Raw genomic sequence first — 14,079 nt, 5'->3', positions numbered from 1 at the left:
AAACATTCTCCTAATGTACTTGATCTTCTTTGCACTAAAAGTAATGGGGGGAAAATCTGGAGTTGTCGTTACTTGTAGCTTGTAATCAAATTGGGCTGCATATGGCCGCCGAACTAAACCGAGTTCGACATTCCTGGTATAAAGGATGGGCGTCATCTTGACCGTGAACCTCTTTGTCCAGGCCCGGCGGGGACATCCTGCCCTCTGCTGATCAACCTCACGCACTGCACGGTCTAGTTCCTGGTTGATGGGATAACACGCTTTCGGCGACTCTTAGCTCAGCACGCAGCATCAACTTTTTAAAGAATGGAAATAGTGGGTTCGTAGGTCGCCAGAGAGTCATTACGCGAGGGTAACATTGAAACTCCGCTGTGCCGGTTGCAAGTTCTGTTCAAAGCATGACTCTGTAGATTCTCCTGCAGGTTTGCTCACAGTAGGCTTGCAACCAGCGCTAGCTAAGCTAGCTAACTTGCTTCGCTAGCTACACTGCGGATCCAAAATGACTGACTGCTGCGCCGCGGCGAATTGTGACTACCAGCAGCCGGAGTCCGAAAACACCACTCCGCTTTTCAGCTTCCCTTTGGACCCGCAGCGGTAAGACCCGTGCTCATTTCATTGAGACGCGTGCTGCGAACGAGCCGCTGAGCACGCAAAACGAACACGTTAGCGCCACGGTGTTAGCGCTGGCGCTAGCTCACCGTCATGTTAGCTAATAGTGACACAACTCTGTGGAAAATGGCGCAGACTTACTGCGTTAGTGTTGAAAGAAAAGTCCGTGTGAAATAAACTCGCTTCGCCCTACCGGGCTCGGAGACGGACGCTGGTGTGTGATATTGGCCCTGTTTGTGTAGCTACGCGTCGAGCCATTCCACACGCTGAAATAAAGCAGAGTTAAAAAACTTTTTTTATAGTGCTGTAATTTAAATCGCCATCCGTACGCGACACCTACCGTCCCAGCACCGTGGTAGCTGGAGGACCGGCGTTAGCTCAGTGAAAACATCTCGTTTTACTGCTGTTTGGCCTCAATGTGGCCATTTCTTTTTATAGTTAGTCATTCTGCAGTGCAGCTCATTGTGAACTGCATCATTTCATCGTGATATTTAAGTTGCGCCGTTTTAACAGGGGGCCACTGATATGAATTATCAGCAGTCTGACACTTTCATTTGCCCTGACTGATAATAATCTTTACGAGGGCGTTTTTTGCTTTAAACGCGGGTTTAGTGGGATTATTGCAGGGGCTGTAACTGTACTCATACCTGCTTGTGTGCCTACGTTAAACTGGCAACCATGTGGTGGTGTGTTTGCGTTTGAGGAAGTAATTCTGATTTGATTGTGGGCAAATACATCCCGTCTGTGCGCCAGTAAGCATCACAGAGAGAGGAGGAGATTTAGAGAAAAAAAAAAAGAAAAAAAGAGATGCGACTCAGTGCGACAATTGTGTAAAATGTCAAAAGCATTGGTCAGAAATCCTTTGCAACTTTGTTCTTGCCTTATTTCTATATCGCCACTCCTGAGGTAGTACTGTGTTGCAGAGGGTATCAGTGGGTGCGCCACATCCTTGCATTTGTCTTAGACCAGACTCCTTTTAGCATCACAACACCATGGATGTGCAGTAAACAAAAAAGGTCTCTCAGAGACAGAGCTGTGTGTGTGTTCAGTATGTTTTGCAACTACCTGTAACGTTTGGACCAGTGGAACATCAGGGTGTCTGCAGACCTTTCACCGATCAGGCATAACATTGTGACCACAACTGTAATATTGTCTAGGTCTCCTTTGTGCCTCCAAAACAGTTGTGACTCATCAGAGAATGAACTTGGGCCTTCTGAGGGTGTTCTGTGGTGTCTGGTAACAGGATGTTGTTAGTGGGGGCCTTTAGGTTCTCTGGGTTGAGGGGAGGGGTCCTTTGGATCATCACACAGATACTTGATCAGTTTAGGATCTAAGTGAATTTGGAGTCTATGTCAACATCTCATCTTGTGCTGTTTTTCATGTTTTTTTGAGTTGTTCCTAAACCATTTGTGTGTGTGTGTGTGTGTGTGTGTGTGTGTGTGTGTGTGTGTGTGTGTGTGTGTGTCAGGCTGCATCCTATTCGGGATGGCTGCTGCCATCAAGGAGTGTCATTGCTATGGGGTGGGGGTGTCTGGTCTGGTCTGGTCTGGTCTGGTCTAGGTGGGTGGTACATGTCTAAGTAACATCCACACGAATGCCAGGTCCAAAAGTCTCCCAGCAGAACATTATATTGTCACAAGATCATCAATCAGTACGTTTACATCCACATGAAGGAAAAAAACGAAATTGTTGAATTAATCCAACTTTAACTGGACAACATAACCACATGTTAAAACTGTATGCTAAATCGGACTAAAATTGGAGTTCTCCTTATCCAACTAAGACACCCAGATAATGCGATTGGAAATTGTTTTTTTCTCCGGCATGTGTACACAGTTTAATTACTCAACGCGTGTGCACATGCTCCACAAAAGCAGTGCAGTTGTATGAACCCAGAACAAAAACATCCAAGAAAGCCAGTCGCAGAAGAAGAAGGTAAACAGAGGGGGTAGAAGAACCACCTGAGGGATAGCGCGCATCTAATCTGCACCATAAGTAGCGCGCACATTATGTACAAGATTAAAAAGCTGTACAATTATCCATCTTGTTGTTTGAAATGCCAGTCTGCCACATGAATGACACCAGTTGTTTATTATATGATGTAAAAGGCCAACTGTAGTAAACTGCTGAAAAGACACATACCGCCACCTAGTTTGGAGGAGGAGGATGCGTTCCTGTCAGTTATTCTCGTTGCATGTAAACTGGGACATGGACTGCATTCAGAAAGTCGAATTTTGAGCATAGCTTGATTAAGATGTGCATATAAACGCCCTCCATATTGTTTACTTCTCCTCTCAGTGGTTTTAATGTTGTGGCAGATTGGTGTACACTCTTTTTATCATGATATTGTATACTCTTTTCCATTGATTGGTTGGACATACTCTAGCTGCACAAGATTTATTGGCTTCATTTCCCCAATCGTTTAATATTAAGTATGAGCTGATTCGAATCCTCATTAGATTTCTTATTGAGAGTATTTATTCCTCCTGGTGTTTCATAAAGGAGTTTCTCTGTATATTGTCCCAGATTGTGTATAAATGCACCTATACAATAATTTCATAAATTTCACAATCAATATATGGCAAGCCTATATGCGCAAGATTTATGTTTTATTTGGCAACATTAGAGCCTTCTTTTGTTGTGCAAACTAAATAACAGTAATGAAATTAAAAATGTATTTTCTCTTACAAAGAAATACCAGACTAAATATTTTTTATAAATAGCGGTGCATAGTTTGACTTAGACATTCACACTGAAACCTCAAATAAAAAAAAAATCCCTGTTCTGCTTTGTAAAACCAGACCTGCATTCTAAATCTACATAGCAGAAATTTCTTTTTAGTTCTGTAAAACTCTTCCAGTCAGCTGACTGGTTGAGTCACTATGGTTTTGGTTTCCGGATCAGGATGGGCTACTTTCTAAATCTGATCACATCATTTTAAATGATCTTGATCTCCAGATGCAGATCGATGCATGTCTATTTACAATGAACACTGTAAAAACATTAAATGAACTTTAATGGCTGTTAGTTGAGTCAGCATTTGGTGTTTTAGCTGTTTTAACCACCATGTTTTCACTTGTGAAACCAAACATTGATGCTTTTTTTCTGTGTTTCAGCTGCAAACAATGGCTGAGCAACTGTCGTCGTCAAGATCTGGCATCAGAACCTCCTGAACAGTTGCATAAACTGTACCGACTTTGTGCAAAGCACTTTGAGTCCTCTATGATCTCTCACGAGGTAAGAAACGAATCTATGATACCGAATACAATGCAGGTAATAATAGCATGAAGTGTCATTTTGCATTATGTCATTATTTTAGCACAGCCGCTTTTCTAACTTCAAGTAACAAAGGCCACTTGTTGCACTGTTTGAACCTTTGCCTAGATGTCCTGTATTACCTGTTTGTTTGGTACACTTCACCTGTTGAATTTAATTTTGTACAACAGCCAGATAGTAATTCTTCATCTTTGAAGCTCATAGTGTTTCATATGGAGATGTTAATATTTATTTTAGATGAACTCAAACAGACCCAATATGAGCTATATAAACACCACCCTAAGTCTTTCTAAGTGTCAGGTAAACTATTAAAGCTGTGTATGCAAGTTTATTGTCAAAAGAAAACGTATGGTCCTTATATTGGTTTAATATTAGGGCTGGGGTATCCTGCATCAGTTACAAATCACAAGGTTGATGCAGGACATGGTGTGTATTTAAAAAAAATAATAATAATAAAATAAAAAAAATGTTGCATTATTGAGGGATATGTATATGTACATTATATACTGAAGTATAAAAACTCCTTCTATGTTTTTCAGAGCGCCTCCAGTTGTGTTTTAAAAGAAGATGCTGTTCCAACAATATTTGACTTCACACCTGTCAACAATCAGTCGGCCTTCAACAGGAAACGCGCTGGCGATCCTGTAAGTATCTCATTTAGTGTTCAAAATGACACTTATTTTTCAACAAACTTTAAAACGCTACAAATGCAAATCTGTAATTATCCCTTCCATCTGCCTAGTCTGAAGAGGAAGCTACTGTTGTGAAGAAAACAAAAGGTAACAGTAACTGGGCTGATTCATCCTTGAAAAATACCTTTTATTTAATATACTTGTGCTTTAGTTGATGTTTATATGTTTTGGTCCGTGTTGTAAATGTTGATTCATCTATACATTTAAAAAAAAATAAAAATACCATCTCAACATTTGAATCAGCATTCTCTTTTTCATCTCAGCAGAAGTCACAGAGGAGACGAATGAAGCCTCTGGAGAGAACAGTGCAGCCATTGAACAGCACAAAGAGAATCTAACCCCGGAAGATGTAGCCAGCTCCAGAGCAAAAGAGACTCTGAAAGTCTATTTTAAGGAAATCCTTGCACTGACTGGATTCAGCATCAATGGCGCAAACCTCAATGCTGATGAGTCAATCGGAGGGGCAAGAGGCCGTCAGGCTCTCAATCGTGTATGTCTGGAGAAAATTGACAAAAAAGAAATCCTGCAGTTCAGTGAAGACCTAATGCGAGAGGAAATCCAGAACAGCCTCAGGCAGGCCCGATTCTTCTCCATTCTGCTTCAGGATGTGACGAGCATAGAAGGCAAGGACCAGATCCCAGTGTTCATCAGGTCTGTCACAGTAGCTGGGTTTCCACAAAAGCACCTCATTGGGTTCTTGCCATGTGACATGGATGCAGAAAATTTGTTTTACATGCTCCTCTCTGAGCTGCGAAATAAATGGGGGCTGAGGATGGAACATTGCAGAGGACTCACTTATCTGGTTACAGGGAATATGTGTCAGAAAATGCGAGATCTTACCTGCAGGATTCTGCAGGAGTTTCCACAAGTAGTTCTGTCACCAAGTGACCCATATGCCTTCAACATATGGATCATTCGCTGCATGCCTGTTTCCTCCATCCAAAAGGCTGCAGACACTGTAGAGGAGGTGGCCTTGTTACTCAGGAGAACACCAGAGCTTTGCAAACGCTTAGAAGGTAAGATCCAGATGGCGTATGGGCACGTGAAAGGGGAAGTGGACAGGATCAAGACAGCCATCAGTGGGAATTGGGAATATGGCACTGATGCCTTCCAGACCATGCTAGATATTCTGGAGCCATTCCTGAACTGCATCAACGAGACCATTTCGAAAGTAGATGAAGAGACTGCTGAACAGATGGCCAAGCTCAAGCCAGTTTTGAAGAATTTCAATTTTATCATCACACTTGTTGTTCTGAAGAACACCCTCTGTTGTGTGAGCATACTTAACTCAAGTCTCAGGGGAATAATTAGCATCAGCAGTACCTTGCAGTACACAATTTCAAATGCCTTAAAGCTGGTAAGCAAATACCAACAGGAGCTTGCAATATTCCACAGGAAGTGGTTTTCAGATGCAGTTGGCCGTGCAAAAAAGCTCGGAGTGGAGGTCAGTAAACCAGAGATGCATCAAGAAGACACAACTGAGACCCCACTGGAGGACTTTTACAGGGAAACTTTGAGCCGCCCCATCTTGCAGTATCTTGTTGCAGAGGTGAAGAGAGTGTTCAGCACAGAGATGGTGAGGATTCTCCGATGGCTCTCACTAGTGCCATCGTACATGGCCGACCACAATTTCAGCATTCGGCGGGATAAAGTGGCAGATGCCAACTTGAACAACCTTGCTCGGCCTGACACATTCTACGAAGAGCTTGGTTGTTGGGAAGTAAAGTGGAGGCATGCAAGCAAGCGCAGAATCTTACCCACCACAGTGTTTGCTACACTCAAGATTCCAGATATTGGCTTTTACCCAAACGTGCAGAGCTTGCTGAGGGTGTTGGGCACTGTTCCATGCGTAAATGCAGAGGCAGATGTGTATGGCCAATACCACATGGTACTGGAGCGGTGCCACTCTTACCTAAGAGCCACACCAGTGGACCAAAGACAGTGCAGCATGGCATATGTGTATGTGAATCAGGATGTGCACTTCAGCGTCGAGCAAATGGTGGAGTCATATGTTCAGAAGCATCCAGACATACTTAAGCTGCTGCAAATGGTGAGTAGACTTTTATAAACAGAATAATGTAAACCCCGTAGATCACTGTTTGTCCTGAAATCACAAGATTGTGTGGCTGTTTGTGTTACAGGATGATGACAAAAAAGAGAAGCCTCCACAAGGTGAGATGATTTGGAAGTTATTTATCACAAATTCAAGGTTCTGTTTAATCATAATCCACATCACTTCCCTAACACATATATTGTTTAATTGCATATTGGAATTTTAAAGAAAATGCTGTTGCTTACACAAAGATGAATATCATGCCCAATAATGGCTGCATTAAGAAGAAGTTTTGTTGTTATATCATTCATGGCAATAACTATTTTATATTATAATCTTCAGTGACCAAAACTTGGTGTTTACCATTGTTTTTAACTGAGATCTCATTACAGTGGCAGTCCATGGAAACCATGCTGAAAAGGACACTGAAGAAGAACTGCAGCTCATAAACCTAGAGATGGATGCCGATAGGCTTGTGGAGATGAAGTGTGCGGAGACGGATAGAGAATCTCTTAAATCTGCTTTGCAGGCTGCGGTAACCTCTGCATACAGCAGTCGGAGCCGGCTGCATCGTGCTGCTCAGGATGGTGAGGTTGAATATGTGACCAAGTCTGAAATGAAAGAAGTTCTCACAGTATGCGAAAACGCTGTGAGGGAGGGAATTCTTTTGGAAGTAGGGAGTTCTTTCTTTTCCTTGTTCATCGACCGTGTTGTGAAGCTGGGAGAGGACGATTATCTTCCACTCTTCCTTAGGTTTGTGGACAGTTTTGATGTCATGAGACTGGAGTTGATGGGATTTCTTGAGGCAGACCTTGACTGTGATCTCATGGTACAGCGTCTTCTGGAAATAGTAACAGTGGAATGGCATCTTGATTTGAATAACTGCAGAGGTCAAGCATACTTGGGCTCTGGTGACGTTTCCTACAAGCTGAAAGCCTTTGCCTGTAAAGTCCAGGAGAAGCATCCTCTTGCTATAAGCACACACTGCTCATCCTACTCTTTCAACACATGGTGGTCAAAGTCCATCCCAGTGCCTGCTGTTAAAAGAGCCCTAGATACCTTTGAAGATGTGTTGATGTTTTTCGGTAGCAGTGTCGCTTTAGAAAAACAGCTCGACCACGTAATAGCTTATGGTCTGAGAGAGAGCTATGAAAAAGTCCAGGAGTTACAAGGGAAGTTCTGTACACTTTGGCAAGAGAAACACGATTCTTATGAGGTATTTGTGCAGATGCTGGAGCCCTTGGTTGAATGTCTGGAGAAAGTCAAGAACAACCCACAGAGATGGAAAGCCTTTGTGTCTGAACAAGCAGGAGCGCTTCTCCACAAGGTCATGGAATTTGATTTCATCATTGCCATGGTTGTCTTGAAGAATGCATCCTCTTTCACCAGAGAACTGAGTGCAGGTATCCAGAAAGACCAGTTCAGTGCTGCTTCTCAGCTTTGCCAAATCAGTGGGATTGTGGCCACTCTGAACAGAGTAAAAACAAACATGAAAGTGTTTCACCAGAACTGGTTTGATGAGGCCTGTGCTATAGCACAGAGCCTGCGAGTCCAGATTGAAGTGCCTGAAAACTCATTGCCAAGGGATGGCATGATGAAGCCAGTTGGTTATTACAAAGATGGCTTAAGTGTGCCCCTAGTAGACAACCTAATCAATACTGTGAAAGATCACTTTTCAGAAGACCACAAAGAAGCTCTCAACTTTCTCTCCCTGGTCCCATGCTCGGTTACAGTCAGTTACATGTTTGAGAGCTTGAAGTCAAAGCCTCCTCTCTACACCAGTGATCTCCCTGATGCAGACAACTTCCTCACAGAACTGTGCTGTTGGAGAGTAACTTGGAAGACCAAAGTGGCATCTGTGACTGTTCCAAGCTCCATTTTTCACACATTGCGTCTGCCACTTATGCAGTACTTTGGGAACATCAACACACTGCTGAGGATTATGTCTGTGCTACCCAGCACAGCACTGGAGGATTGTGGAGTTGTGATGCGCCACAAGAAGTTCCAAGACTACTTGAGAAACACAAATCCCAAAGACAGGTCCCCATGCTTGGCAATGCTGCAGGTGGGCACGGACTTCAATAGAGACCTTGACCGCATGGTGACCCAGTGTTTGAAGTTCACTCCACAAGCCTTAGAAGGGATCTGTCTGGTATGTGCTTATATTCTTTCGTAAAAATACACTACTCTACATTTGTATGTTCTTCATATTTCATTCATATACTTTCATTCATGTGTAATGTTATTTTATGTATGAGCATCACAGTCATTATTGTATATCTTTGTATTGTTGCAGGACAAGGAATCCAAGAGTTTCATCAAGAATTCTGAAACTAATATGGAAGGTATGGTTGTTCAGATTTGTTGTATAAAGGCTGATAGTCAGCTATAGTTATGTTATAATCCAAACTTTTTTGGTCTGTTTTTCTTCCTTATGTCTTTAGTTGATGGTCTCAAGGAGGAAGCCGAGGATCTCAAAATGGAACACTCTCCGGATAAGATGGAGATCCAAGACGTGAAACCAGCAGATGAGAATGGGCACTCAGGAGATAATCTACAAAGTCTGATGACAGTTTTCAGACTGGCTGCACTTTTGGGGAAAAGAGATTGCACTCTCTTTGACCTCCCAGAAGAAGACCGAGAGCTTTTTCTCCAGGAGCTCAGCATGTGCCACTGGTTTGGAAATGAAAGCAAAAACACATCTTCTATAAGTGATGATGAAATGGTTAACCTCCTCATAAATGGAATCAGAGAGGTCATATTGAAGGAAATCCAGGAATCTCCATTCTTCTCACTCATCACAGACAAACCTGTTAAAATTGCAGACAAGACCCACCTACCTGTTTTTGTCAGGTATGTCAGAGAATCTGCCCCAAAAGTTGAGCTCATGGGTTTCCTACCATTTGATGAGAACTGTCATGTTGATAGACAAGCAAGTAACCTTGCAAAGATTCTCACTGAAAATTGGGGCTTACCAATGTCTCAGTGTCGAGGACAAGCATTCATGCACTTGGGCTCAGGTTATCAAAGCCTGAAGAAAATGTCGTTGGATTTCCTCAATAGCTATCCTCTCTGTGTCGTGACACCTAGTGAGTCTTGCGGCCTTGCCCATTGGTTGGCGGGAAGTGTGCCTTGTCCATCAGTAGCTAAAATGCTGGATATCACAGAAGATCTGCTGCTCTTCTTTGATGATTCTCCTTGTCTAGAGGGACAGTTGGCACAGGCCGTTGATGGACTTTTGAACATGCCAAGAGAGGCCCTTGAGGAAATCCCAGAAACATGCTGCTCAAGATGGAAAAAGAGAGAGGACTTCTTTGACATACTTGCAGACACATTCGAGGGAATCCTTAGCTGCCTGGATGCCGTTAGCTCTAGTGCAACAGGTGCCAAGTCAATGCATGCACAAGTTCTCTCTAGCGCTTTGAGAAATATGGATTTCATTGTCACCCTTGTGATTTTGAAGAATGCCTGTGCTCCTCTTCGTAACTGTAGCACTGTCTTCCGTTGTGGAAACCCTGCTGACATTCTCTGTGAAGTGGACAAAATCCCAGCGATCATAGAGACTCTTAACAAAATGCTACAAAATGTAAGCTCTGTGCACTCCACTTGGTTTGAGCAGGCCTTCCAGCTTGCAACCAAGGTTGCCCCAGAACAAGTGTGCTTCTCCGAGGAAGCTAACAACTATGAATCTCCCGAGATATATTACAGAGAAAATCTCAGCATTCCCCTCCTCCAAAGTCTTATTGAGGAAATGAAATACAGTTTCTCAGACAGTCACTTAAAGGCCCTATCGGTCCTGTCATTGCTGCCCTCCTGTAATCCACAACCCATACTGTCGGAGTGTACAGACAAGCCTTTCAGCCTCTACCTTACAGATCTTCCTGAGCCCGAAGCGGCCGAGCAGGAAATCAACACCTGGGCTGCTGTGTGGAGAGACAAGTACCAAGATGTTGCTCCTCCCTCATCCATCGCGGAAACCCTAGTCCATCCTGAGTCGAAGAGTCACCCAACTGTCACTTTACTACTTAGACTAGTTGCTGTCCTGCCTAGTGTCAGTATAGAATGTGACCTGATGAAGACTACTCTGAATTTAATGAGGGATCTGTTCAAAAATACTGTGTGCAAAGGCAACAGAATGGACCATGTGATGCTCCTTTCCCACTGCACGACACTACAGAGACTGCCAGAAGTTATTGAGAAGTGTATGGAAGCGGATCCAGAGAGTAGGCCATGTCTGTCCCAGGTAAATTTAATACATCAGCCCATCATCATCACTGTCAGTTACTGTATTTGTAGTCTGTTGATAAGCATTATTGTCTAGTCTATGGTGTGTAAGTGATACTGTGTGTATGTATTTCAGGTGATGGGAAGTCTACAAAGACTGAAGTTGGACAGAAGTAAGTGCATTTATGTCAACTTAAGCGAAATGTTTAAATCAGGGTTGCCCATACTTTTTTGGATTTGCAAGCTACTTTTATAATGACCAAGCAAATTTTTTAAAATGGCATGCGTATTTGCCACCCCTGATTAAAGTGCATCTAGGCCAGCATGGCATATTAATTTATTATTTACTTATTTCATTGAAACCAGGAGGCGTTGAAGAAACACCATCAGCACCATCCGAATCGAACTGCTCCAGTGTAGCAGAGAAACCCACTGATGGAGAGTCTATATCAGCAGATAATGAAGTCATACTGCAGGTTGTTCCAGGACCGAGAACAGCTGTGTCTTTCTATGAGCCTCAACTACGTGAACAAATCCTCAAGGAACTCTGGGACTCTCAGTTCTTCACAATTATAACTGAGCAAACAGTTGAAATTGATGGTGAGCTCTATGTGCCGTTGGGCATCAGGTACTTAAACAAAGAGGATGTCCAGTGTGAGGAAACACTGGCTTTCATCCCCTTCAGTGAAGACCCAGTTGTTCTTGCAGATGCTATTGAAACTGCCCTATCTGAAAAGTGGGGGCTCAACATGGAGTTCTGTCGAGGGCAGGCCTTGCTGAGTGTTGGTGAAGTTGGAGCACAGATGAGGGTCGTCAGTTTAGCTATAGCAAAGAAATATCCACAAGCTGTGAGAACTGTCAGCTCTGCTTTGTCTCTCAACGTATGGTTGGCTAAATCTTCTACCACTATAGAAGTTGCTGATGGCGCAGTCCTCATAGGTAAACTATTACACTGGCTCACAGAGGATGTAGAACGCCAGAACAAACTGGAAGACATGATCATTCACGTGTTCCAGCACGATGAAGGAAAAGGCAACGAGTTAAGGGACAAGCTTATCAAGAACTGGGAGAAGAGCCATGACATGCATGAAGTGGTGATAGAGATTTTAGAAGCGGTCATGCTCTGCTTGAATGAGCTGAAAGGGGAGGGAAGTACTTCAAATCAGCACCAAGCATTGCAGTTCTTTGATTCCATCAGAAACTTTGAGTTCCTTCTATCAACAGTGGTGCAGAAGAACGTGTTGAGTGTGACTAAAAAGCTAAGTCAGTCTCTCCAGGGCAAACCTTTAGATATGTTGCTTGCTGTGAATCACTTGCCTGATGTCAAAGCATCTCTCAGTAACTTGAAGAGCGACATCGACTCCCATCACAAGGCCTGGTTTGAGGAGGCTGTTGCCCTGGCTTCTAAACTCCACGTTAAAATGTTGCATTCAGTGCTTCTAGAGCCGTTGAGTGAGTTTTACAAAGAATCAGTTAGCATGAAAGTAGTAGAGCACTCAATAGCAGAAATTGATGACCTCTTTACAGAAAAAGTATTGGATACATTGAGGTGTCTGGAGGTTGTGCCTTACGCAATGTCCAAAGTAGAAACCAGCATTCTTAGTGGTCTTGTGTTCCGCCTGTACAAGGAGGACTTGCCAGATCAGGCCTCCCTTCACTCTGAGATGAAGCTGTGGAAGGAGAAATGGTTGGATCCTCTTGCAGGCTATCTTCCAACTACTGTGCTTGATACACTAAAGACATCACAGATTAGAAGTTTTAGTAACATTGAGACTCTCCTCAGACTTCAGGTCATCTTGCCATTTTCAAGGAAGGAGAGCAATTTCAGGCAGGGAAAAAGAAGCTTACAGGAGTTTGCTCAACAGGAAAAGAGATCCCTCACTGAGCTACATCCTCTGTAAGAGCTGCAGGTCTTCCGTAATGGCTAGCAGATTGGAGCGGTGTGTTTGCCAGTCAGCGCAATGCCACTGTCATACTGAAGAACTAATGTAGTCAACCCTTACTGAGGACCCAAATTCTGAACTCAATATTTCTCTGTACATAAATTATCTAAATTCTTTGAGATTTAATTTGGTTGTTATCCTGCAAAGCCCTGCTTTGTTTTGTTTGGTTTTTTATTCTGTAGTTTGTACAGTTGTACTGCCCAATGGGACCAATGTCTTGGGAAAACAAATAGCAATGCTCCAATGACGGTTATCAATGCTTGTGTGCCTTGATGCAAAACTAGTAATTCACCCCATCTATCATGATAACACAGATGTTTAAAATGTCCCATTGGCTTTTGAAACGACTCTATTTTTGTCATTATCCAAAATGACCAGACTGACTCTTGTATCATTATCATGAATTGATTCTAATTATGAAATTGCACCCTTACCTTTCCTGGGCACAAATATCTTCTGATAATTTCCCATATTTCCTGTCTCTTTGCAGGAATGACTTTGCTGTAAACGTATCTTTGAAAGAATGTTTCCGTAATAGGAAAACCTTCATATATATTTGTCAGAAAAGTAATAAAATGCTCCAAAAAGATGTTTTGACTTTGAGATTTTTGACTTTTTCAACCCTGTGTCGTGATGTGTATGTAGTTATATCTGTAAGTCAACACAAGGTGGCGCAGCAAGACTGTAAATTGCATTTAAAGAAAGCACTAGAAACCAGACAAATGATGCTCCAAACTGGTGCATACACACACACAGACATATGAAAATGGAATTCCTTAGTTCTGAATGAATACTTTTTAATGGTGGGATTTATGGTAATGGTAGTTATTGGGTAGTAGGACTTTTTCATTTTACATTTACAGCCTCTCAAGTTGGCAAATTAAACTTAACAGCTATAGAAGTCAAGTGTGAGGAAGTTAAAAAAAAAAGGCAGTTTGTCAAACACTGATTATGGCTATATATCATTTCTGACATGCTCTCTGCTATAAATATGTGAATTCTGAAGGCAATGAGCCACCGTGAATGACTGCAGATAGCACGTCATGATGCACTGAATCTTGCTTCATCTGCTTGTTGATCAACAAGGATGTGGTTGTAGAGGGAAGTTTATTAAGGTCACACAACCACTAAATCTTGAGATACCAGGTAATTTTTTATTTTTTTTTTTTTTCAAAACAATTACTGTTTGTCCTTGAGTAAAATGTAAGGCTACTGCAAGGCTGGGTATGTGAGAAAGACCGAGTTGACTGGTATTTGCCAATTATGCAAATCATTGCTTTTG

General features: G+C 42.6%; 1 protein-coding gene across 2 annotated transcripts; it reads left to right on the top strand.

The window, feature by feature from the left end:
• The first annotated feature begins 103 nt into the window (after nt 1–103).
• Nucleotides 104–13,386, top strand: si:dkey-250d21.1. 2 transcript variants are annotated; one of them, XM_047606643.1, is made up of 11 exons: nt 104–594; nt 3,726–3,846; nt 4,425–4,529; nt 4,628–4,664; nt 4,841–6,627; nt 6,719–6,749; nt 7,023–8,782; nt 8,927–8,975; nt 9,075–10,873; nt 10,991–11,027; nt 11,221–13,386. In XM_047606643.1, the coding sequence occupies exons 1-11, from the start codon at nt 500–502 to the stop codon at nt 12,753–12,755; spliced, it is 7,356 nt and encodes a 2,451-aa protein (XP_047462599.1). In that variant the 5' UTR covers nt 104–499; the 3' UTR covers nt 12,756–13,386. The 2 variants fall into 2 exon arrangements, with proteins under 2 accessions (XP_047462599.1, XP_047462600.1); XM_047606644.1 differs by having other exon boundaries at nt 105–594; nt 4,844–6,627.
• Nucleotides 13,387–14,079: the final 693 nt, after the last annotated feature.

Source organism: Mugil cephalus, chromosome 15 (assembly GCF_022458985.1).
Source record: "Mugil cephalus isolate CIBA_MC_2020 chromosome 15, CIBA_Mcephalus_1.1, whole genome shotgun sequence".
Taxonomy (NCBI): Eukaryota; Metazoa; Chordata; class Actinopteri; order Mugiliformes; family Mugilidae; genus Mugil; species Mugil cephalus.
Note: the sequence above shows the minus strand (reverse complement) of the source record. Positions and strands in the feature narration are given on the sequence as shown.